At 35.8% G+C, this 26,101-nt stretch overlaps 1 protein-coding gene across 1 annotated transcript in view; it reads right to left on the bottom strand.

Annotated features, from left to right (window-relative positions):
- LOC143255009 (uncharacterized) overlaps positions 1–23,951 on the bottom strand; it is a 78,386-nt gene extending 54,435 nt beyond the window's left edge. Inside the window, exon 1 of the mRNA XM_076509995.1 lies at positions 22,812–23,951. Coding sequence (XP_076366110.1) covers positions 22,812–23,628 — 817 coding nt within the window. The 5' untranslated portion in view covers positions 23,629–23,951. The remainder of the gene's footprint in view (positions 1–22,811) is intronic.
- Between the last annotated feature and the right edge of the window lie 2,150 nt (positions 23,952–26,101).

Genomic DNA, 26,101 nt, shown 5'->3' with positions numbered 1-26,101 from the left:
ATAGATCTAAGTATTCATTATTAAAAAAAATTGCGCTCGTACTTTGGAATTGGGAATGTGCTTTAAGAATGACAGTTAAATCTCACGATTCAGTTAGACACTAGTATTCCAGGTGGTGGGTGCTGGTGACTTGGTGCTGGTGAGTAGTTCTCTAGTAGCTATCACCTCAGAATTAGGGACGGTTATCCGAAGAAACCCTTTAAAACATTTTCGCGAAATTTTCAGACAAATAACTGTATTAAGCTACATAAAGGCTACTTTAAATAATTCCAAGGAAGGTTATTTAAATTATTGAGACTGAACATTCGGGAATATATATATATATATATACACACATATAAAGAGCAGAGCTGTCCGTCCGTCTGTGTGTGTTTTATCTTAACGTTATAAGTTTATTAGCCTATTTGAACGAAATTTCTTGTAGGAGCTCAAGTAGATTTTTAAAATATTAAGTTTAAATAGGTATCAACCGGACAAATGGTTTGAGTTTAGTATAGATTTCAATTTTTCACTGAGCCAATGAAAAATGAGAGCGAAATTTAATGTACTTAGTGAGGATAAAAAGTGCTGTTTCTTAGTATTCAATGAACCGCCACCTGAAAAGCTACTTTTTTTTCACATCTCTGATTTTGAATCCGAAACGGACGAACTGAGAGGAATGCGTGGGGAAGAAAACATCTGCAGTGTACGTGATTTTTATCACAATTTTCAGGCCTATCGGCATTTAGAACAGTAACTGATAATTGTAACGTCCTAATATAAAAAAAAAGTGTTAGAAGTTGTTCAGCGGAAAAATAGAAATAATTAATGTATATTTTTGAATGTCAAAGTAACTTAGTATTATAAATAAGTACAAGATGATTCAAAAACCCTGACGATATTAAAATCAAGAGTTCTTGTTAAACTATTAGATTTGTATGCTTAAGAACCAAAGTAATATTATTACATCAGTGCAAATTAGAATATGTAGCTACTACCATTGCTCACCACATGTTGCGACTATAATTATGATTAATAAAATATGAATACTATAATAACAATACACTATGAATGATTCAGTACTTCAAAAAATCTGGAGATTATGTTTCAAGTGACATTGGAAATTCCAAAAACAAATTGTACTACTGAAATATAGTTTGCATAGGTGAAGAATTGTGGTAACTAATGCATAAATTCGTAATCTGAGGGTCGCGGGTTCGCATCCTCGTCGCACCAAACATGTTCGCCTTTTCAGCCGTGGGGGCGTTATAATGTGACAGTCAATCCTACTATTCGTTGGTAGAGGAGTAGTCCAAGAGTTGGCGGTGGGTGGTGATGACTAGCTGCCTACCCTCTAGTCTTACACTGCTAAATTAGGGACGGCTAGCGTAGATAGTCCTCGAGGAGCTTTGCGCGAAATTCAAAAACAAACTAACAAATAATGCATAAATGCAAGATGGCTGATACTTAAATGACATTAGGATCAACAGCGGGAAAGTAAATCTACTTTCAATCCTATATAATAGGAACGTTTATTCTCTAACAAGGAAATTCCTAATCATTTCGGCAAATAGGGCTCAATGAATGTTTATGATAGATAATAAAAAATATACCACTATACAAAGGCAGTTAGGATACGTTAGAAAGCTAGGACATGTTTTAGACACTAGTAGGTTCTAAGATAAATCATTACACACTATCATAAGGTCTTATTTCAAGAGTAACAAGATGGAAAAAAAACCTTTTATTGTAAGTTTGTTTATACATTCTGCTAGTTAATAAAAGTTATAAATAATACTTGTAAAAACATTATCTTTATAAGAACAGCCACGTGAAACTATTGGTTACTTCCAGAGGTCTTCCCTGTGTGTTTGTTTGAATTTCGCGCAAAGCTATACGAGGGCTATCTGCGCTAACCGTTCATAATTTATCAGTGTAAGACTAGAGGGAAGGCAGCTAGCTAGTCACCACCACCTACCGTCAACTCTTAGGCTACTATTTTACCAAAGAATAGGGGGATTGACCGTCACATATAACTCCTCCATGGCTGAAAGGGCGAGCATATTTGGTATGATGGAGGATTTATATTTTATTGTAAATAATAAAATATAAATCGTATAATAACAATACACTATTTTTGAATATATATATTTTTTTCTTTTTTCTTTATTTTATGTTCTCATCGCTAATAAGTTCAGTGTATTAAATTGTGTGGTATTTTCTTTAAAACAGGGGTAAGGCAGAGGGGAGAGGCGATAATTTATATTTCACCCAGAACCCACCAGTGCTTTAACGCGTTACTGGCTACTGCAATACCAAGCGTTCAGTGAAGCGAAACTCCTCTGAGATTTGTTAATATTACCTTTAAAAAAAAGGTGGTATTTCATCAAGTTTAGGTGAAGTGTGACACCTCCTTATAATCCAAGCGAGTTATTATTTCAAGTGACTTATCACGTACGTTTACATAAATCATAAAGTTTGTATTTTTCCTTTTATTGTCAGTGGATTCCAGTTGAAAGCTTGGTACATAACATACAAATTCTCAGCATATGTTTCGTAAATCAACCTGAAAACCTCATATTGAGAACGACCACATTAAAACATGTTTTAATTTTCTTAAGCCAGAAAGGAATGAATGAGGACAAGACTTATTATTAAGTCTGCTTTCTTTTCTTAACGATTTACTTTGAAACAAATTGCTTCGCCTATAAAATCATTGGCGTAACTAGGCAATTGTTTGTTTAATTTCGCGTGAAGCTACTCGAAGTCTGCCTCCGCTGGGCGTCTCTCATTTAGAAGTAAGATTACAAAGAAGACACTCAGTCAACGCCACCCACTTCTGTCACTTGGGCTATTCGTTTACTAATGAAAAGTGGAATTGAATTGCACATCACATCTCCTTTAAAGGTGAAATTCGAACCCCCAATTCACAGATTACCAGTCAAGCCCCATAACCACCAGGTGGCTTCTTTGTTTCTAATGAAATACAAAGCTACATAACAGGATATCTGTGTTCTGCACACAAGGGGTATCGAAACTCGTGTTTTTAGCGTTGTTAGTCCGTAAACATACTGCTGTACCACTGGAGAAGGGGTAACCAAGAATTAGGTACACACTTGAATTACGCTCGTGAGGATGAGCGAAAACGTTTCTCCCCTTCCTGCTACATTAAACTTTATGCAGCCTCTCTGGTTAATTTTATATGGATTATATAGGCAAAAACTGTCACAAAATGTGCAGTTTCAGGTTTAAATTTCAATCATTGTATTATTATTTTTTTCTGAATTTTGTTGGAAGAAAAACAATAAGCGTTAATATCAGAAATCTTTTGTAACGGCATAAAATGAACAAATGTAATTTTTTAATGTAATAAAAACACGAAAAATGATACTTTTTCATGAACTCATTACGTCATTACTGCCAATTAACGAGGTATTTTAAATTACCCCTTTTAGAGTAACTTATTTATGTGATACTGCGTCGTACATACACACTGCGTGTTCATTTGTTGAAAAATACCATTCTACACATATAGTGCCCTAATTTAAAAAAGAATAATGAAATCTGTCACACACAGAAGAGTTCATAACCCCTGTACTTAAGATTTTATAACCAAGAAAGTAGGTATCTTGAATTTTCAATGTTACCCACGGGCGTACGTTTATCTATGCCCTTGTGTATTGTAATAGTACTGTTTTATTTTTTAAAGGAATACTTTTAATCTAAGGTGAGCCACATGTAGATGGCATTAAATGTGTAAGGACTCATCAACAGTAAAAGGCAGTTCAACAACTGTAGGGCAAACATTTTTTGAGGGAGTATGTATGTGTGTGTGTGTGTTTTCTTATAGCGAAGCCACATCGGGTTGTCTGCTGATTCCACCGAGGAGAATCGAACCCCTGCTTTTAGCATTGTAAATCCGTAGACTTACCGCTATACCAGCAGGGGACGTTTTGAGAGAAAGGAAGTGAGTTTTAAAGGAGACTATAGGGGCTTTTGGTTGACTTTGGGAAACACAGGGTGAAAAGCCACAAGTAATCATAACAGGGAATCACTAAGTATTAACAGTTAATAACACATCACGATTATTTTATTTTTACTGTAAAAATACTACAGTTTTCCGTGTGCCATTCATTTTAAAGTCGAGACGTTATTATTTTAATGATTTGCAGTAAGAAAGATGTAGAATCAAGCGTGTCTTTTTGTAACAACGAATAATTTTCTGTGAGTGAGAAAAAAGGCACTTTTAGAGCACAAGAGAAGTAAGGCGGGGACTCGAACTCACCCAACTACCTCTCCTGTGCACGTCACTGCCTAAGTTACTTTCCAGGAAAAAAAAAACTGTACACAATTCCCTTACTGAATAGGAAATTAATCTCTCCAGGTAGTTAGCTTGCTGGGCTGAAGGTTCAAAGGCTCAAGGCTCGAGCCATGATATTTCGCTGAACGCATCACGAGTAGCTACGTAGCTGCAAGTGCTTTTAACTGTTTTACTTTCCTTTTTGTTAGAATTTCTATGTTAGGAATGATGATTTGTTTGCTTGTTTCTTTGTTTTGAAATTTCGCACAAAGCTACTCGAGGGTTATCTGTGTTAGCCGTCCCTAATTTAGCAGTGTAAGACGAGAGGGAAGGCAGGTAGTCATCACCACCCACCGCCCACTCTTGGGCTACTCTTTTACCAACGAATAGTGGGATTGACCGTCACATTATAACGCCCCCACGGCTGAAAGGGCGAGCATGTTTGGCGCAAACGGGATGCGAACCCGCGACCCTCAGATGAGGAGTCGCACGCCTTAACACGTTTGGCCATGCCGGGCTAGGAATGATAAATTTATTAAGCCATGTGTTTGTTGATCTGTACGTTTATCCCATAATCGCGTTAAGTTGCTGTTCAGGTCAAAAATATCAAAACACAATTATAACTACGCAAGTAACTTATAACAAATTCACAATTTTATAGTGACTTACATATTTTATCAGGATATTTTTGAAAACAGAGGCTATTTCTATGTCTGAAGAAATTTGTGCATGGGTAAAGATTGTAACTACTCAAGATAAGATAAGAACACAAATAAGGACGGGCATGGCCAGGTGATAAAGGCCCTTTACTCGTAATCCGATGATCACGGGTTCGAATCCCCGTCACACCAAATATGCTCGCCGTTTCAGCCGTGGAGGCGTTATATATGACTGTCAATCCCCCTATTCGTTGGTAAAATAGTAGACCAAGAGTTGACGGTAGGTGGTGACTAACAAGCTGCCTTCCCTCTAGTCTTACACTGCTAAATTATGAACGGTTAGCGCAGATAGCCCTCGTATAACTTTGCGCGAAATTCAAACAAACACACAGGGAGGACCTCTGGAAGTAACCAATAGTTTCACGTGACTGTTCTTATAAAGATAATGTTTTTACAAGTATTATTTATAACATTTATTAACTTGCAGAATGTATAAACAAACTTACAAAAAAAGGCTTTTTTCCCATCTTGTTACTCTTGAAATAAGACCTTATGACAGTGTGTAATGATTTATCTTAGAACCTATTAGTATCTAAAACATGTCCCAGCTTTCTAACGTATCCTAACTGCCTTTCTATAGTGGTATATTTTTTATTATCTATCATAAACATTCATTAAGCCCTATTTGCCGAAATAATTAGGAATTTCCTTGTTAGAGAATAAACGTTCCTATTATATAGGATTGAAAGTAGATTTACTTTCCCACTATTAATCCTAATGTCATTTAAGTATCAGCTATCTTGCATTTATGCATTATTTGTTAGTTTGTTTTTGAATTTCGCGCAAAGCTACTCGAGGACTATCTACGCTAGCAGTCCCTAATTTAGCAGTGTAATACTAGAGGGTAGGCAGCTAGTCATCAATGTCATTTAAGTATCAGCCATCTTGCATTTACGCATTAGTTACCACAATTCTTCACCCATGCAAACTATATTTTAGTAGCACAATTTGTTTTTGGAATTTCTAATATCACTTAAAACATAATCTCCAGATTTTTCTGAAGTACTGGAGTCATTTATAGTATAATTCAAGACGTTAAGGTTCTTAGTTTTGTTTGATTTCTAAAGTACAGACTTGTAGAATGTCGTACAGTTGATACTTAGTGAATCTTAACGCTTGATCGAACGCGTAAAAAAACAAAACAAAACGTTTCCAACATTCACGAGCTGCCTTTTCTCCGCGAGATGGCAGCACAAAACCAGTTTACGTTCGATGTACTTGGCTTGTTATAGTGTCTTTCCTCACTCAAACTAGTTAAAATTGGTCGCGAATACATTAACATCGACTTCCGACGCTCATTGTACACAAACACATGTATTGAAAATACACATTTTCCATGTAAAAGAATAATAAATACAGTAGATTTTTAGAACTTTTTCTTAGACATATAAATAAGATAAAAACTTTGAAAACAATTATATATATAATGTGCGATAAATTTCAACATTAGAAAATTAAAACTATACCTCAAAAAACGTACAACATTGTGAGCACTGTATCCATTCTTGTCACTGACATACTGCAGTGCCACCTGGTATGTTTTTATGTAAACAAAAGTTAAAATAAATAGGTTCTTTTTTTAGCGTACGTTCACGTCGTAAGATTGAAGTTTTTTCACTGTTTCTAGTGATATTTTCATAATTAGCTATATTTATCAATAATAAAACGACAAAATCGCTCTTCCTTTATCGATAGCTCAAGACCTGAGTTATGATGTCGTTACTAACTTCTAATAAAATCAACCTCCTACAAAGACAAGAACCGACAGTTAATTCTCTGATCTAATACAAAAAAGTTAATATAGGGGCCTAACTAGGAACATGAAATGTCATAAACTAAGAACTTATAATGATTAGAATGCATTAATGCCTCAGTTGAGTATGGATATTTTTTCGGTCATAATCTCAATATCTCACGAGGGTCGATGATGTTTGTTTTGAATTTCGCACAAAGCTACACGAGGACTATCTGTGCTAGCTGTCCCTAATTTAGTAGTGTAAGACTAGAGGGAAGACAGCTAGTCATTACCATTCACCACCAACTCTTGAGCTACTTTTTTACCAACGAATCGTGGGATTGACCGTCGCATCATAACGTCCTCATATCTGAAAGAGCTCGCATGTTTGGTGTGATGGGAATTCGAACCCAGGATCCTCAGATTAGGAGTCGAGTGCCTTAACCACCTGGCCATGCTGAGCCATGGTCGATGAATTGTGGACTTTCGACTAGCTATAAATTCATACAAGGAGCTTACCATGTTAAATAACTTCATGATAAAAGACTAATAACAATAATAAAAATGATAGTAATGTATGTATTAAATAATTTAACCTATTTTGTCAATGGAACTAACACTAAAAAAGAAATACAATTTACAAAACATAATGTATTAACCCTCATACACACGGTGGGGGTCAAAAATGGGCCCACTTGTGTTTAAGTTGTTATAGAAATATTAAAGGTGTGACTTTCGGGCCTAAAAATGTACCTAATTTAATCTATACTAATAACATACTATACTAATACGTTTAACATGCATTTTATGCAAATGGGGTATTACACCCCTTATTTAATATCGAAATTCACGTTTTCCACATTGGGGGTCATTTTTGACCCCCGTTTAAAAAACTCAATTACATGTCTGGTAAACAATCAAATACTATATTGATATGAAATTTTGTGTTCTAGAACATTCTAGAACACTCTATAAATGTTCTCGAGCATTCTAGAATATTCTTATCTACGTTGCATAGAGAGCCCTCAATCGATGATGAATCAGGAAAACCTGAAATAATATCATACTATAACTCCACCAAAGGAGGAGTCGATACACAAGAAAGACCAGAAGGTGGCCAATGGCACTATTTTATAACATTCTTGATGCTGCCGCATACAATGCTTACCTTCTCTATCGCCAGTGCCATCCAGAATTCGCATCAAAGTACCAAAAAAGAGCAAGACGTGAATTTCTGAAGTTGCTTACTGATGAATTACTGCCTGAAGAAGATACAAATGAAGTGATCCCTCCAAAAAAGACAAAAAGTTGCTGAAGAGAACGTTAGGAAATGGTGTCAAATATGCGCACGTGATTCAAGGAAAAAAACTTCTTCAAAGTGTATCAAATGTAGTAAAATGGCTTGCAATGACCATGAAGTTACCCAGAGTGTATGCATAACTTGTATAGAATAAATATTTTGTCCAAATTTATACTTTGCTTATATGAAAATAAATTTTTTGTTAATATTTTTGGTGGGGGTCAAAAATGACCCCCCAGTGTGGGCAACGTAATTTTTTTGAGTGTGTGTACTAGGGTTAAGCAAACTACATTTTATCACAGATTACCTGTTCTTTATTTTATTTCCTATACAAGAGTATAAGATATTGTACTGTAGGGTACTTAGCTTTCAGTCATGAGCGTTTATAACATATGGTATCGTTTGTTTCTTAAACTTGAGCCACTAATATTTATAATGCATTGTATCAATTTCTGTTTAACATTCAATCATCAGTATTCGTAACATATTATATCTTTAGTTGCTTATATTTCAGCCACTTCTGTTTATAATGTAGTGTAGCATTAGCTGTTTAACGTTCAACCACTAATCCATATAACGTATTGTTTCATACACTGCTTGAGTTTCAGCACATAACTTTTTCAATTCATTGTATCACTCGCTGTTTAATTTTTATCAGTAATTTATATTGGCAATAAATGTTACTTTTTATTTATTCAAAATTCGATCACAGCTTGTAGAGTACTTATTAATTCCATAAACAAATCAGAATGTTTATCATTGTGATTAATAGAGTATCTGTGATTTAAAAACCTGTTTCTGTTTTACAGAAATGTTTACACTACAAAACAAAGATAATTGCACTATTTTTTTACAGTGTGTTGACATGTACATCATACGTCTCCCAGGAAAACAAATTAGTACAGCCCAGAACCTTTCTTCAAAACAAATCTTGATCATCTTTCGTACAAACGTTCAGTATTTTTAAACACTTTTGGACATGCACGCAGCGGAATTTTTGTTTGCGTTTTTCATCTGTAACTTAAATGGTTTGCTACATACACATATAACACAGACCTGTGATGGTCTCATTGTCTTTAAATGTTTACATGTTCTACAGCAATTTTCTACGCTGAATCTGAAAATGACGCCCATTTTTCACAGAACGTCCTAATGCAATATATATAAGAAAGATCACAACACGTAGTTTGAAACTAAAAGATGTAGATTTCACACACACACGCACAAAATCAAATGAATGAATGGATGCACCAGTGTTCTTTCTTTCGTTTTCTTTAGTTTGTTTTCATTTTTTAAACAAACATAATGATAAAAAATGTTCATTATGATAAATGAAACAATAATTTTATGTAATAAAGCTTTTATTCCCGATTTATAAAAAAAAATCTTTACGTGATAGAAAACGAAGAATATTATTTCCTAAATCTGCGTAGCTGAATTACATGATTGTTTTTGAATTTCGCGCAAACTTCCTCGAGGGCTATCTGCGCCAGCAGTCCCTAATTTAGCAGTGTAAGACAAAAGGGAAGGCAGTTAGTCATCATCATTCACCGCCAACTATTGGGCTACTGTTTTATCAATTAATTATAGGATTAACCGTCACATTATAACGCCCTACAGCTGAAAAGGCGAGCATGTTTAGTGGACGGAAATTCGAACCCATGACCGTTAGATTACGAATCAAGTTCCCTAACCATCTGGTCATGCCGGGCTTCTGAATTACGGAATATATCCCTTATTAAAACCAAAATAACTTTTATGAAAGTTTTAACTCACAGGCATGTGTAATTTGTCTTGAAGATTAAATAATCTCTTTGTAAATGGAAGAAAAAGTTATTTATTTGCATCTGGTTTGTGTCGAATATTCCCAAGGACTAACTGCACTAACCGCTCTTAATTTTAATCTAATATACTAGAGGGAAAGGAATTAGTCCAAAAAAATCACCGCAAAAATGTTGGGCTACTGTTATTGAATAGTGGGATTTGGTAGTCGATCTTATAACGTGCTCGGGTCTCAAAATTGGGTAAAAGGTCACGAACCATGAACCCTACACACTAACCGCTAGGACACGACCTACTCAAGTATTAACAATTAACCAATATTAAAAATTGCAGTCAGTGAAAAGTTCAAAATGCGTCAATATTTATCAAGATAATTACAATAGCTTCGTAACTTACATTGCACTGATTTCTATGCCTGTCAACAAGGGCCTGGCATGGCCAAGCGCGTAAGGCGTGCGACTCGTGATCCGAGGGTCGCGGGTTCGCGCCCGCGTCGCGCTAAACATGCTCGCCCTCCCAGCCGTGGGGGCGTATAATGTGACGGTCAATCCCACTATTCGTTGGTAAAAGAGTAGCCCAAGAGTTGGCGGTGGGTGGTGATGACTAGCTGCCTTCCCTCTAGTCTTACACTGCTAAATTAGGGACGGCTAGCATAGATAGCCCTCGAGTAGCTTTGTGCGAAATTCCAAAAACAAACAAACAATGCCTGTCTACAATACACTGCTGGCCAAAGTCGTAAGGCCTATGAACGTAAAGAAAAAATATGCATTTTGCGTTGTAGGCCTAGCATGGCCCAGCGCGTTAAGGCGTGCGCTTCGTAATCTGAGGGTCGCGGGTTCGCGCCCGAGTCGCGCTAAACATGCTCGCCCTCCCAGCCGTGGGGGCGTTATAATGTGACGGTCAATCCCACTTTTCGTTGGTAAAAGAGTAGCCCAAGAGTTGGCGGTGGGTGGTGATGACTAGCTGCCTTCCCTCTAGTCTTACACTGCTAAATTAGGGACGGCTAGCACAGATAGCCCTCGAGTGGCTTTGTGCGAAATTCCAAAACAAACAAACAAACAAACAAACAATTTTGCGTTGTTAGGCTCAACCACTTATTCGAGTAGAGCTTCGAAAGATGAAAATAAGAAAAGGGAAAATAAAAATAAAAAAACTTTTCAGCATTTAATGAGGAAAATGTGAACACTATGAAATTAGCTTAAATACGAGCTGGTCAAAAGTGTAAGACCATACTGAAACGAAGCGTTAATAGGTAAACACGTAACGAAATTTAGACATTTGTGTTCAAGCATTAGCGTTGTCAACATCTCCCACTGACATCTCCTGTGTTTCATTGGGTAAAAACATGGTAAAGGCTGAAAAGTTGCCAGAGTTTGAACGTGGCAGAATTGTCGATCTGCAAAAGCAAGGTCTCTCTCAACGTGCCATCGCCGGTGAGATTGGGCTCAGTAAAACTGCTGTTGCAAATATCTTAAAAGACCCTGAAAGATACGGAACGAGAATTTCTAGTGGTCGGCCCAAGAAAATTTCGCCGGCGTTAAGCAGGATGATTCGACGGGTTGTCCGGCAAGTCACCAGCCTATCGTCGAACCAGATTAAGGCCATTACGAACGCATAATGCAGCTCAAGAACAATAAAACGGCACCTACGAGAGAAAGGCTTTAAAAACCGTAAACGTCTTCAAAGACTACGCCTTCTTCCACACCACGAAACAGCTCGGTTAAACTTTGTTTAGAAGCACCAAACATGGAACGTAGAAAAGTGGAAGAAGAAGGTTTTGTTCTCTGATGAGAAAAATTTAATCTGGTTGGTCCAGATGGCTTCCAACGTTGCTGGCACGATAAGGATATTCCACCGGAGACATTTTCTACACGACACAGAGGAGGATGTTCCATCATGATCTGGGGTGCTTTCTCCTTCCATGGACAATGGAGCTTCAGGTTATACAGGGGCATCAAACAGCAGCTGGCTACATTGGCATGTTGGAGAGAGCATCCTTATCGACTGAAGGCCCTCGCTTGTATGAAAATGACTGAATCTTCAGCAGGACAATGCTGCAATCCACAATGCCCGCAGGACAAAGGAGTTTTTCATGGCGAATAACATGATTCTTTTGGACCATCCAGCGTGCTCACCCGAACTGAACCACATTGAAAATGCTTGGGGGTGGATGGCAAGGGAAGTCTATAGAAATGGACGTCAATTCCAAACATTGCATGATCTTTGTGAAGCCATCTTCGCCACTTGGAATAACATTCCAGCCAGCCTTCTGCAAACGCTTATATCGATCATGCCAAAGCAAATGTTTGAAGTTATTCGCAATGACGACCATGCAACTCATTACTGAGACTTCGTGTTGAGCATTTTCTACCCTGTTTAGGACTTATTTTTGGTATGATCTTAAACTTTTGACCAGCTAGTATTTACGCTAATTTCATGGTGTTCACGTTTTCCCTATTAAATGCTAAAAAAGTTTTTTATTTTTGTTTTCCCTTTTCTTATTTTCATCTTTCGAAGCTCTACTCAAATAAGTGGTTCAGTCTAACAATTCAAAATCCATATTTTTTTCTTTATGTTCATTGGTCTTAAGATTTTAGCCAGCAGTATACATTCTTCAGTTTCTTTCAGTTAAAAACACTATGGTGGAGCTGTAACGGGCCCGGCATGAACAAGCGGTTAAGGTGCTTGACTCGTAATGTAAGGGTCGCAGGTCCCTGTCACACCAAACATGTTCGTCCTTTCAACTGGAGGGACGTTATAATGTTATGGTTAATCTCACAATTCGTTATTAAAAGAGTATCCCAAGAGTTGGCGATGGACGGTGATGATTAGCTGCGTTCCCTCTAGTCTAACAATGCTCGATTACGGACGGCTAGCGTATATATCCTTCGTGTAGTTTTGCACGAAATTCCAAAGAAATAAAGAAAACTGGTGAAAGGCAAATATTTCTCTTATATAAGTCACATGACTCTTCGAATAAGTACCTCAAGCTACTTTAAATAATACCCCTGTAATAAAGCTTTATGTTACGTATTATATCACAAACTTGGACGTTATTTTTTAATGCCCCACGTTGAGCCAACGATAACTATTTGGACTTTATAACACCAAAATCCGTGATTGGATTCGTTGAGATAGCATAGATAGCTCTTGAGTAACTTTGCTCGAAATTCGACGAAACAGGACAACTTTTCTCACACAGGCATTATCCCAAATTATTGCGCAAACGTTGTGCTTGTCTCCTGGCTTTAGTATTTGTAAGCTATTCTCTACTAGCTGGAGTACCCATCCCCTGGGGTTATGTAAAAGTTATGTAAAATTCATGATTAATGAAAGGTTATCTTAGGACATGAAACATTAGGCATGGTCAAGCGTGTTAAGGCGTTCGACTCGTAATCCAAGGACGCGGGTTCGAAACCCGGTCGCACCAAACATGCTCATTCTTTCACCCGTGGGGACGTTATAATGTGACGGTCAATCCCACTATTCGTTGGTAAAAGAGTAGCTCAAGAGTTGGCGGTGGGTGGTGATGACTAGCTGACTTTCCTCTCGTCTTACACTGCTAAATTATGGACGGCTAACGCAGATAGTCCTCGAATAGCTTTGCGCGAAATTCAAAACAAACAAACAAACAAGACATGAAAGCAATATTTACGTCCATAATAAATGCGAAACACAAAATATGAAAACCCGTCACACCCAACATGTTCGTTCTTTCAGCCGTGGGAGCGTTATAATGTGACGGTCAATCCTACTATTCGTTGGTAAAAGAGAAACCCAAGAGTTAGTGGAGGATGGTGATGACAAGCTGCTTTCCATATGGTCATACTCTGCTAAATTAAAACAAAACAACGCAAACAAACAAGGTAGTGTTCTTGAATATTCAAAAAGAGAGCACAACCAATATATTCATTGATTGGGGTTTATATGATAAGAAACACGAGATTAAAACTAACAAAAGGATTGAGAATTAAGTAAGTCATTTCGGTGACTCGATAAAAAAAAAACTCGTTTTTTTCAAACACGCTTTTGGGAAGCAATAAAGACCTGGACAAGCTATAAGTGAAAGTTCTATTTAAAATGATAAAACTAATAAGTACCTACTATTTATGAAGTTTAGGCCTAACATAAATATGAAGTATCTTAACATCTCTTGATAAGCAGTAAATAAAATGTTTAATTAACCTTGTTCCTTCAAGTCCAGTAAAAAGAATAATCCAAATTTATTTCCCTTCCTCTAATAAGGTTATTACTCAAATGGTTATAGTGTTCATGAGCAGTCATTAATTCACTGATTATTAATAACAATAATAATTAACCACAATAATCTGCCATTACCGAAACATCGTCTTTGTCAACATTCATGATGAATATATCTGTCATCTCTAGTTGTGTTAATGAATATATCTCTGTCATCTCTTAGTTGTGTTAATGAATATATCTCTGTCATCTCTTAGTTGTTTTAAAGAATATATCTCTGTCATCTCTTGTTGTTTTAAAGAATATATCTCTGTCATCTCTTGTTGTTTTAAAGCGTTAATTTCATCTTTTGTCAAACTAGTGTTTAAGAATCTTGATTAATTCATCAGTCTATTTGCTTTATTCGGAAAATTTTATAAAACATTTGATTAAAAACAGCTTCCTTTTTTAACTCGTTGCAAATAAATATAATATTTCCTTTAATATAACAATTTATTTATCCATGTCTCCGAAATAATTTCTTTTCTTTTTCATTTCCTTATTATTAATTGAATAACTATTTTACTGGTAGGAATTATTTTGGGATTAATTTCTTTAACAACCAAGATTGATTAGGTGTTAACCCAGTTGATGGTAAACTGTGAACAGTAGATATGGTCGTATTTACACTGTCAATTATAGCATTGAATTTCGAAAACGCATGGAGAAAAAGAATTATTTCCATGCTAATTTTGTAAAAACGTTTAATTAACGGAAAAAGTTTACGGAACAAGTGAAAAGAAAACGGATTCCGAGACCTTAGTTTACTGTTCTACTTCATTTGTACCAAGTCTATCTGGATAATATGAGTTACTGTTGTACTTCATTTGTACCAAGTGTATGTGGATAACTTGGTTTACTGTTGTACTTCACCAAGTCTATATAGTTATACAAAGTCCTGTTTGCTATGAAACTAAAGATAAACGTATTTTAACTAATTACTGTCGTTTATTTGGTGTGTCCAAAAATCTGTCCATTAGGTTAGCGAATTTTGAAAGTCTTACTTCGCTCATTTTAATTTTTAATTAAAATTCAGTGTAATTTTATTTCCTGTGAACTGAGGAACTAAGGTTACGGGATCACTACCATTTCTACTTGGAAGAAAATCTATTACCATAATACAATCATGAATTCATAAAAGTTTATATAAGCTGTTTTCACATTGGAGAGAATCAGATTTCGTTTTCCAACTTAAATGGTATCTTTCTCGTTTAAAAGAGGCAACAAACCCCTATGATTCAGGTATAGACTGTCTCATTTTAACCCCTATGATTCAGGAAAAGACTCTCTCATTTTAACCCCCATGATTCAGGTATAGACTCTCTCATTTTAACCCCTATGATTCAGGTATAGACTCTCTCATTTTAACCCCCATGATTCAGGAAAAGACTCTCTCATTTTAACCCCCATGATTCAGGTATAGACTCTCTCATTTTAACCCCTATGATTCATGTATAGACTCTCTCATTTTAACCCCCATGATTCAGGTATAGACTCTCTCATTTTAACCCCTATGATTCAGGTATAGACTCCTTAATTTTTAAACTACTGCTCAGGAAAATAATCAGATAGCAGAACTGGCAGACATGAAAGGCTATGTAAGACTCTTTGAATCAAATGACAGGATTCACTGTCATAGTTTAACATACTTACAATGGCATCACGTATAGAACCTTGAACCTTTGGATTCGCAGCCCGGAACTCTTAACAACACAACTAAACCTGACTCTGAAGTTTTAATATTCCCTGCTTTATTTTATTTTTTTGACGTATAAAGGAAGTAAGTCACCACATAAGATGTTTATTATATTCGTTTTCTTTCCTTCTGTTCTTAAGCCTAACGTTCCATCTAGCTTGCAGCGTGAATGTAACTGATTTTTTTATTTAGACGAAAATAATCCCTCAGTAAATTTTCTGATGTGTTGAACCATTTATTATGTCATTACACTTTAAAGAGAGTAAGAACTACGAGATAAAGATAATTATTCTTTGACAAAGATTATTCCAGTGTCATAAAAGTAATAATATAAAATTTGGATAGTTTTAAATTATCAAATTATTTTAAAAAATATATCCTAGTAAAATAAAAACTGATAAAACATCGGAGATGGAAAGGTATAGAAAAGTAATTGTCGGTGGTATGGAATGGGGTGATAATATTTAAGGTCAATAAAGGTCATGATCTTCGCAACTTATCAATATGTATCATACATTAAACAATTTTCACTCTATTTGTCAATCCATGTGCAGAATGATTTTTTTATGTGCACTAGTATCAAGCCAATGTGCAGATATGCACTACTCGTTTTGTTTTTATTTATTTAGAAAGGGGGAGTATTTTTAGATCATCACCCCTGTTGGATCTTTAAGGCGCTTTGCAATGCTACTAGTTTTTTATTTGGTCTTTAGGCCTGTCGACTGCCAGAGTTATTAAGGCCGTCAACGTATTAAGACTCCTCAAACATCAAATACTTTATTTAGAAGGGTGCACATAGTAACAAATTGAGCCTTTTAAGTAAAAGTTATCGAAATTTGCTCATCAAAAATAAGTTATAAATAAGCATAAATGTGTATTTTTTATACATATGGAGTTGTATCATCGAAGACAGAAAGTTAACCATATCAAAGGTTGTTATACTTAGATTTGAGGTGCAAAGTCAAACGTTTGCTTAAGCAGGTTATAGTCATCAAAACCTGTTCTTTTCTGTTATTCATGAAAAGACCACTAGATGTATTTCCGTAGGCTTCCCTGAAATTTTTCTGTCTCAAGAGTAAATAAAACCCATATTTAAAAGTTATACATATATTTGTTTCTTGATTTTAAAGTTCATATGTCATGCTCTGTTGCAGCCTATAGATTGAATAATTCTTCTCGTGATTCATGGCATGCGCACGTTTTACTGACGTCACGACGGTACAAGTTGCTACATTAAGCGTCCCTTATGCGATGTAATTTTGGTATTTACGTCCTTACTGACAGACAACACATTAATGAATAGTGCTACGAATGGTTTAAAGAAATAACTTCTCTAGGCAGCCTTTGGCTCCCTTTCGGAAAAATTATAGTTTCTTTATTGAGAGTGCAAGAAAAAGAACAAGTTACCATGTATATTAAACAACGCTTGTAGCAAATTATCACTTTAATAAGTCTTGACCACTGAGTGTGTAAGTTTTTTATTTTTTATTTTACTTCGGTAATACCCGTAGAAAGAACTTTAACATTATAGAGAACACTTTGGTGACACTTTGTACAAATAAAAGAAAGAAGTAGCAATGGGTAATGAGAAGCAGCCACATCTGCCTTAATATTCATACATACACTAGAAACCAAATTGTTATATGCGTCTGACCAACACAAAGCCACTCCAGCAGAGCATTTCCGATAGAAACATGGAACCCCAAACACAAAAAAAACTTTTTTAACAATTTCTATCTCACAAAAAACCCAAGATTTAAAAAATATAAAATATATGGGCGTTATACTCATTAACAAAAACAACCCAAAGTTTAACAGAGACAATGGGTGATACATGTAACTAAACCACCATTCATAAAACAACACGTTGTACCAATGTATTTTAAACTGTTATTTTCAGTTTATCACATGCACGCTCTAGTCTATCACAGTATAATTAATTTGTTTAATACTGTTTGTTAGCTTTGGATCATTCCTCTTTTTATCGTTTCTTTGCAGCTTCTATTTTCTGTTTGTAGTTCATCGTTAAACATACTATAGTTCTGCATATATATTTTATTTCAGTAATATGTCATATATTTGTATAGCTATATAATTAATATTATAATTATAATATAATAATAACAATAATGAAACAATAATATTACACATTGTTAGCCGTACGTTACGGTAGACTAGAGAAATAGAGCACTACAAGCAATTTTACAGTGTTGTCGACTTAACGTGTTTTTAGCCACGTTTATCAAAGAAATGCACTGATAGGGAAGACATACAAAAGTTCCTAATGAATATTCTAAACAGTAATGTATGTTAACCCTGAAGAAACCGTGAAGACGAAACGTTTGTTTAGATATAATTATATTATTTTATGTTTAACTCAAGAGTAAAGGTTTTTTTTCTTAACTTTTATAATTATAGAATGTTTTTATGTGTTTCAGAGTTTTTGCGTAAAACTATTGAATTGACATCTGCACATATCCTTCTCTTATTTTGAACTAATATACTTAAAAGAAGGTAGCTAATCAATAGCACCCACCGTCAACTCCTGGCTTATTTTTGTCTGGCCGAATATCAGAATTTAACCTTCATTCCTAAAGAAAGAAACGCATTTTTGCGGTAACGGGAATTGAACAGCGAACCGTAGGATTTACAGTACAGGCATCTAACCATAAGGTACGGCTGGTCCAACAAGTCAAGTCATTCAAGTTATAATTATAATGCACAATGGTGAAGAGTACCCGGAAAAAAGTACACTTAACTTCTATACACAAGTAATATAGAACATTCCAGACAAAACAGCTCAATTTGTATTGAACCAAATTATACATTATCACACAGCACGAAAAATTAATTACGGTGACTAGCAATGATTTGTTTGTTTGTTGTGAAGTATCGAAACAGACATATCCATGAGAAGGGAAGGATATACTTCTTACTGAATTATCCAAATTAGCAAGCAGCTGGCGATATTATAATGGGCTTGGCATGGCCAGGTGGTTAAGGCACTCGACTCGTAATCCGAGGGTCGCAGGTTCGACTTCTCGTCACACCAAACATGCTCGCCTTCTCAGCTTAGGGACGTTATAATGTGACAGTCAATCCCACCATTCGTTGGTAAAAGAAAAGCCCAAGAGCTTGCGGTGGGTGGTGATGACTAGCTGCCTTCCATTTAGTCTTACACTGTTAAATTAGGGACAGCTAACGCGGATAGCCCTCGTATAGCTTTGCACAAAATTCAAAAACAAAGCAAACATATTATAACGCATATATTAACAGGACAATATTACAGCAAACGAAAACAAAACTGAAATAAATTTTGTACGTTTGAATATTTTACTGACTAATTTATTTTGTTTTAGAATTTGCGCTATTTGACAAAAGATAATTTTTTGGTTCGTTATACGAGCAAACAGATCCATACTTTTAACAGTCACAAACTTTGTAGCTTCATGCTAAAGTAAGCCGACAGTGTTGTCGACTTAACGTGTTTTTGCAACGTTTATTAAAGAAATGCACTGATAGGGAAGACATAAAAAAGCTACTAACTATGTTGGCATTTCAATGTTGTTTCCTTTTTGGCACATGTAATTAAATAGGCTCTTTTTTTACCCACCGACCCACCCCTCACCTTTATCAAACAGTTTTAAAATGTCTAAATCTGACAGTTGTGAAAGGTTTCTTTGTGACAGTTTCTTTTGTTTAAATGTTCTTTGCGTTGACTCTCGTGCTTGGTAGTGTGTGTCGCGGAAAAGCACATCACGTGATAGTATTGTCTTACATGCGCTGTTTTTTATTTATTTTCTGTCTTTGAAATTTTGTTTTCGTCACGAACATTTTGTTCGTGTATGTACACACACACATTGTTGCATTTAAGTTATGTGTGTTTGTACTAATTAAGGTTTGCTGACGTTATAACTAGGTTCAATAACTCCTATCAACCCCAAAATTATTGTTGTTGTTTTTTTAATGGTAGGTGCTGTACAGTGAAAGATGTTCTACAGGGGGAGCATTCTTGCATTCAAAACTTGCAGAAATTTTCAATTGGAATGTGGTTATATATAAAACAAAATAAATGCAAAAAAAAATACCACTAGTACGTGTGTTAATGACAATACTTTTAATCTAAAACATAAAATTAAAATTGATTTTGTTTCAACACTTTTCTTTAAAGCATTAAACAAACATGCTACCGTTAACACGATATTTACTTATCTTTTAATTACATGGTGCTTTGTTTAAGTGACAGAGGAGGAAGAGCTAATCCCTCTCGTCTGGCCGTCGGCTGTTCGACATTTCTCGTTCACTAATTAAGGTGTCACATGCAGTGTTTCAAAGAATATTTCTAATCTGCCGTTTCATGTTTAAACTATCGCGAAAATTACCACACTGTTCACGTACATTATCAATCGAAGGAATAGACCAGCTTTAGAGATGTTTTCTTTTAAAGCGCACTGATCTCAGTTGGTAATGAGAGGGGACTTGGAACATCATGTTGCTCTACAATAGGACCCCCCCCCCACACCCACACAAATAATTTTGTAAATTTATTTAAAGTTAAAAATTCTTTGTTTTAACTTTTTTTATTCGCTTAGTTACGAAACTGAATAAAATTTGTACTTTTTTTTTACAAACTGAGTTAAGAAGATATATCAAAATTGTTCATAATTTTAAGAGCCCAAATTACATATAATTATGGTTTACTCACAGACATGAAACGTTCACAGTGACTCAGCAGTACGTCCGCGGACTCACACTGTCAAAAACCGGATTACGATATTCGTGATGGGCACAACAAAGATAGCCTTTTATGTCACTTAGTGTTTGACGGTTTAAACTGTCTAACTAAGGGGTTTTGTCGAAACGTTGCAAATAAACACAAAGTTTCTGTCATATACATGTGTTTAACTAATTCTGAACATTTTTTCATTATTCTTCCTCGTTTTTAAGGAGTCTAGTTTCAATATACAGTTTCTTAGTTGCGTCAAAACGTGTTCAAAAACATTTTTTCGTTTTATTATCCAGCTGCTGAACTACCAAAAGAAAAGTGAAACAACTCCCCCCTTCCGTTAAATATTATCTATCTCCTAAAGTTACCATGCAATGTTAGAAGTTCAAAAAGGAGAAACGTTTCTTACTTAGTAATAAGTTATTAATAACTATAATGTAAAAAAATCTTAAAAACAACTCAGGACGTTTGTTTATTTAGAATTAAGCACAAAGCTCAATTCAGAACGTTTGCCAAAAAAGAAAGGCTTATAAACTTTGATGTTACTTCCTTGGAAAGCTCGTACACCAGCTGGCGCTGCTATTCAGTTAATTAATTAACTAATTAGAAATTCTTAAAAACAGTTCAGAATATTTGCTTGTTTATAATTAAGCATAAAGCTATACTCTGGACTATCTGTGTTCAGTTCAGAACGTTTTGCCAAAAAGAAAGGCTCATAAACTTCGATGTTACTTCCTTGAAAAGCACGTACACCAGCTGGTGTTGCTATTCAGTTAATTAAAATAAGTTTATGATCGAGTGTGTGTGTGTGTTTTCTTATAGCAAAGCCACATTGGGCTATCTGCTGAGCCCACCGAGGGGAATCGAACCCCTGATTTTAGCGTCATAAGTCCGTAAAAATACCGCTGTACTAGATCATTCTAAAGATCAGAACTAGTGCGAGGGTGCGTTATAAGAGTGAAGGTCAACTCACCAAAATACGGTCTGACAAGAATAGTCTAGGAGTTGGCGATATGTAGCACTAACTAGTGAATTCCAAATACGAAATTGAATGAAACAATATCTTGGATACTCTGAATTTCATGCAAGTTTTTCGTTTTTAGAAGAAATATACAATTACTTATGACACAAACCGTGTTTTATTTAAGGGAAAATCGTGATATTGGGTAAAGAAAAGTTTACATCAATTGAACAAAGTAATTCTTAAAGTTAAGAGGAGGTTAAACATTTATATTTTATTTTGTTTTTTCCTTACGGTAAATAGATATATTTGTGTGTATACCAGGTAACTTCTACTTATTATAAGGAATTGGAATGATTTCGTTAGATAAGGAAATACAAGAGACTTTCATAAGCTTTTTAAAAGAACTCCATGTCATTTAAGCATGAGTACAGACAGGTGCATTAATTTACTGTTACGTCGAATGTCTCATGTAAGGAAAAACTAAGTGTTATTAAAGTTTTTGAAAACTTTAAAAAATAAAAGAGGACACGAAAACGAAAATTGAGAAAGACAACCCCAGAGTGCACATGTTGTATATCGCTACGTACAAATCGTGTAAGTAGATTTGGCAGTATTATATTTTACATTGTAGCTCTTATCAAAATGGGCCTGGCATGGCCTAGCGCGTTAAGGCGTGCGCTTCGTAATCTGAGGGTCGCGGGTTCGCGCCCGAGTCGCGCCAAACATGCTCGCCCTCCCAGCCGTGGGGGCGTTATAATGTGACGGTCAATCCCACTATTCGTTGGTAAAAGAGTAGCCCAAGAGTTGGCGGTGGGTGGTGATGACTAGCTGCCTTCCCTCTAGTCTTACACTGCAAAATTATGGACGGCTAGCATAGATAGCCCTCGAGTAGCTTTGTGCGAAATTCCAAAACAAACAATGTAACGTACTCGACTTCCTCACACATTGTAATGATTCAGATTCATAACAGTATAATAACCTTCTAACAATACACCAGCATGGCTTGTTTACGAAAACAAGTTAACCCCATGAATGAAGTGTATTAGAACAATGTAATTATTGGAATACACTGTTGCCCTCTGAACAATAATTATATTGTAGTTTGATACAATGAACTTTTTGTTAATTTTTTCGATGATACAACATTAGTTATTCATTAAAAGTATGGTTTTTGAAAGTAATCAAATTCATATTTTAGTATGACAAACTGGTATATCGATATTGTAAAATATTACCTCGGTTTATGGTTTATAGTGTTATATCTACTTTATTACAATATATAATAAGCTGCAACTAGCATTGAAAGTGTTAGTTTTGACTATAGAAAGGATACAAAACCTGTCATTGGATAGATGTAATGTTTTATCTTACCTAGCTTGTCAATAGTCGGAGAAAGGGACAAAGTGACCGCTACAAGGATCACACTGGTCAGCAGAATGAAGATAGACACAGAACAAATGAGAATTATGACCAACCGTCTTCGTAGTATTCCATTTTCCTGTCCTACGTCTTCTTTGTAATGTTCTTCCTCCGTCTTCTTGGTTGACCTTCGCGTTACTTGAGAGGACCGGCGCGCTTGTCCCTCACTCCGAGAGATTCTACAGCTAGGTCCGTAACTAATGTCGATGGATCTTCGGTCAACACGACGAACCTCATTTTCGGGATAAGAACCCTTCCTCGTCTTTTTAACTGCAGTTTGGTGGCTGGATGTTTCCATGGAATGTCGACGACCATGACACCTACTGTCATCTGGAGGAGTAAGGAACTGTTGACTTCTGATGCGGGACTTGTGGCCACTATTTTCCTGTTCTTCTCCAACGTACGATTTGCGACGACTTGTATGATTCTGTCGACGATGAGGCGTTTCACCGTGGCTGTTATGTGACGACGCCACCGACAGAACCGAGGGCGAACGAGAAGGATTCGTTTGAAGCTCACTCTTTCCTTCCTTCCATTCAATACTGCTAGCCACCCGCACGACCACTCCTTCGTCCAGGCCACTGGTGGAGTGCTCGTAAGAAGACCATCTAAGTAAGTTTAGCGATGGACGTTCACTCAGATTTTCAGAATTTGTTTCTGCATGCTCGGTAACATGAATAGCAATCAAATCAGTGTTCAGTGGTTTGGGGTATTCGGACTCCCCTAGACGGGGACACAGTTTGGCTATCTCACTATCTTGCGCTGCCATCCTGTATTAAGTCCAAATAGACAATTTCTCCAGGACATTTAAATATAATTCTAAAATTACGAAGAGCAACATGGAGAAAGCTGGGAACTGTTTATGAACACTACCAGTTTTCTTTATCATTCTACAACACCTCTGAGATAAACTGAAGTGAGACGAACGTGAAAGTAAATTAGTCCCGCAAGTTGGCTTCTCGCAGCGTCGCGAACAGATGGGCTTTGAAGAGACATTGGACAGCAAATAAGTGAAATATTCATCTCCACTACGCATGCTCAGGAGAAGACGAAGTACGGGTCATTCCAGCAGGCGAGATGACAAGCATCCCTATACTTGATATGGATCAGCGGTAGAAAAAAATTGAATTGATTCTCCAATCAACTAGGAATGTTTTGTGGTTAAGTCTGTTTGGAACACAAGTAGAACAAATCAGACATTAAACTCATTTTTTATCTTTTCTTTTAGCAATTACACTATTTGACGAAAGTGTTCCTCTTAAGAAATTACCAACTGAATAAATTCGAGTTGAATTAAATTAATATGTTAACTAATCGAAAGTAACTAGGAAAACATTTCACATGCAGGTTCTATTACTAGTAACACTAAAAAAAACATCACTTTTATTTTTTAGAAATTTATTTCACAGGAAAGGGACAAATAAACGTAATAAAACGACTGCATTTCCCTCAGTTCCAAGTATTTATTTACGTATTTACGTGCACGTATTTTACTTCTGTCTTTCCATTATAGCCAGATACCTACTTAGATTAAAACTAAAAATCAATCCAGTGATGGATATAAGTTAACTCAATATATTTTAATAACTTATAAGGATTAGAATGCATTGTTTCCTCAACGATATAGACAGCTGTTGTTAGTGCTATATTGCATGACATGGTACGTTACGTCTACCTTACTTAAACTTTCAAATTTCCTTTGTATTTTCACTAGTGAGTCTGAGTCATAAAGCCAGTTCAAACTACCAAGATTAATAATGAAATATATGACAACATAAACCTAATAGTTTTAAGCTAATTTTCTTGTTAGTAATAATTATGTATGATAACGAGTAGATTAGAATTGTTCTCGCATATTTTTACATATATTATGCTACTTTATAAATACGTTTTACTCTAGCTTTTCATGGCAATGCACATTCGTATGCAGAAATTATTGCATATATTGTCACGCATCAGAAATATACTTTGGAATTACAAACTTATTTAGTCAAACATATAAGCACTGTTTATTTCGGTGATAATTTTATATTTTCTTACTGAAACGTATATTAAAACCCAAAACAAAATGTTTACCTTGTCCGTGATCTAAGTAATTCAGTTGTGAATAGATTACGATTTGTTGTGTTTTTATACTTCCAGTTACTAACAACTCGTTTGAATTTTTTTTCATAGTTTTAACAATAATCTCGTTCACGTGAAAAACGAAATATTTATTATCTAAATTTTATGGAAGCTACACAATAAAAGATAAATAACAAAACACCAATAAATACAATTTCAAATTTGTTCAACAAAAGTACTATTTCTGAAATGACGAAGCGACTATAATTAAGCATTTCGCACGAAATACAGACAGTAAATACAGCATTCACACAATGTACACGACTTTCTAATGGGCCCTCCTCGTGCAGGTTCAGTGGCAAGTTTACCTTCTTACAACGCTCAAATCTGGGGGCCAATTCTTCACTATGGACAGAGTGCAAAGTGCTTGTTGCATAGCTCTGGTCGTCAGGAAAACAACAACAAATATGTGACAATTTACTGAGGTATAATGAATTTATTGAACTCGGAAATAATGGAGGCTTTGAATTCAGGTATTATGAAGGTCGACTCGATAATTTGGTTTGTTTTGAATTTCGCGCAGCTAGTCATCACCACCCACCGCCAACTCTTGGGCTACTCTTTTACCAACGAATAGTGGGATTGACCGAAACATTATAACGCCCCCACGGCTGAAAGGGCGAGCATGTTTAGCGCGACGGGGATGCGAACCCGCGACCCTTAGATTACGAGTCGCACGCCTTAACACGCTTGGCCATGCCGGGCCCCATTTAGCCCACGTATATACAAGGTGGTGTTCAGGTTAAAAATTGTAACTAAATATTACGCATGTAATTAACAAGTTTCTTCGATTACACAGAATAAACAAATTTATATTACAATGTCTAGGCCAGCATTTTTGAAGCACCTTGTCAGTGATTTTAACATAATCTTCAATCAAACATTATAAAAAGTGTGTCTAAAATTAGTGCTTATTTCTAAAGACAGAACAACTCAAAAGTGATTGTAATTGTTTCTGTGTTTCAACGAATGTGTTTACCGTTAAAAATCGTTACAATATTCTACAGTACCTTCGTGTTAAGTACAAGTATTTTAATAGTTAACAATAAATTATACTCAGCATGTTGGAGTACAAAACAGTGAAGGTTAAATATCTTCCTTACAATCCAGATAAAGGA

The sequence above is a fragment of the Tachypleus tridentatus genome, chromosome 7 (assembly GCF_004210375.1).
Source record: "Tachypleus tridentatus isolate NWPU-2018 chromosome 7, ASM421037v1, whole genome shotgun sequence".
Lineage (NCBI taxonomy): Eukaryota > Metazoa > Arthropoda > Merostomata > Xiphosura > Limulidae > Tachypleus > Tachypleus tridentatus.
This window is presented reverse-complemented; position numbering and strand designations above follow the sequence as displayed.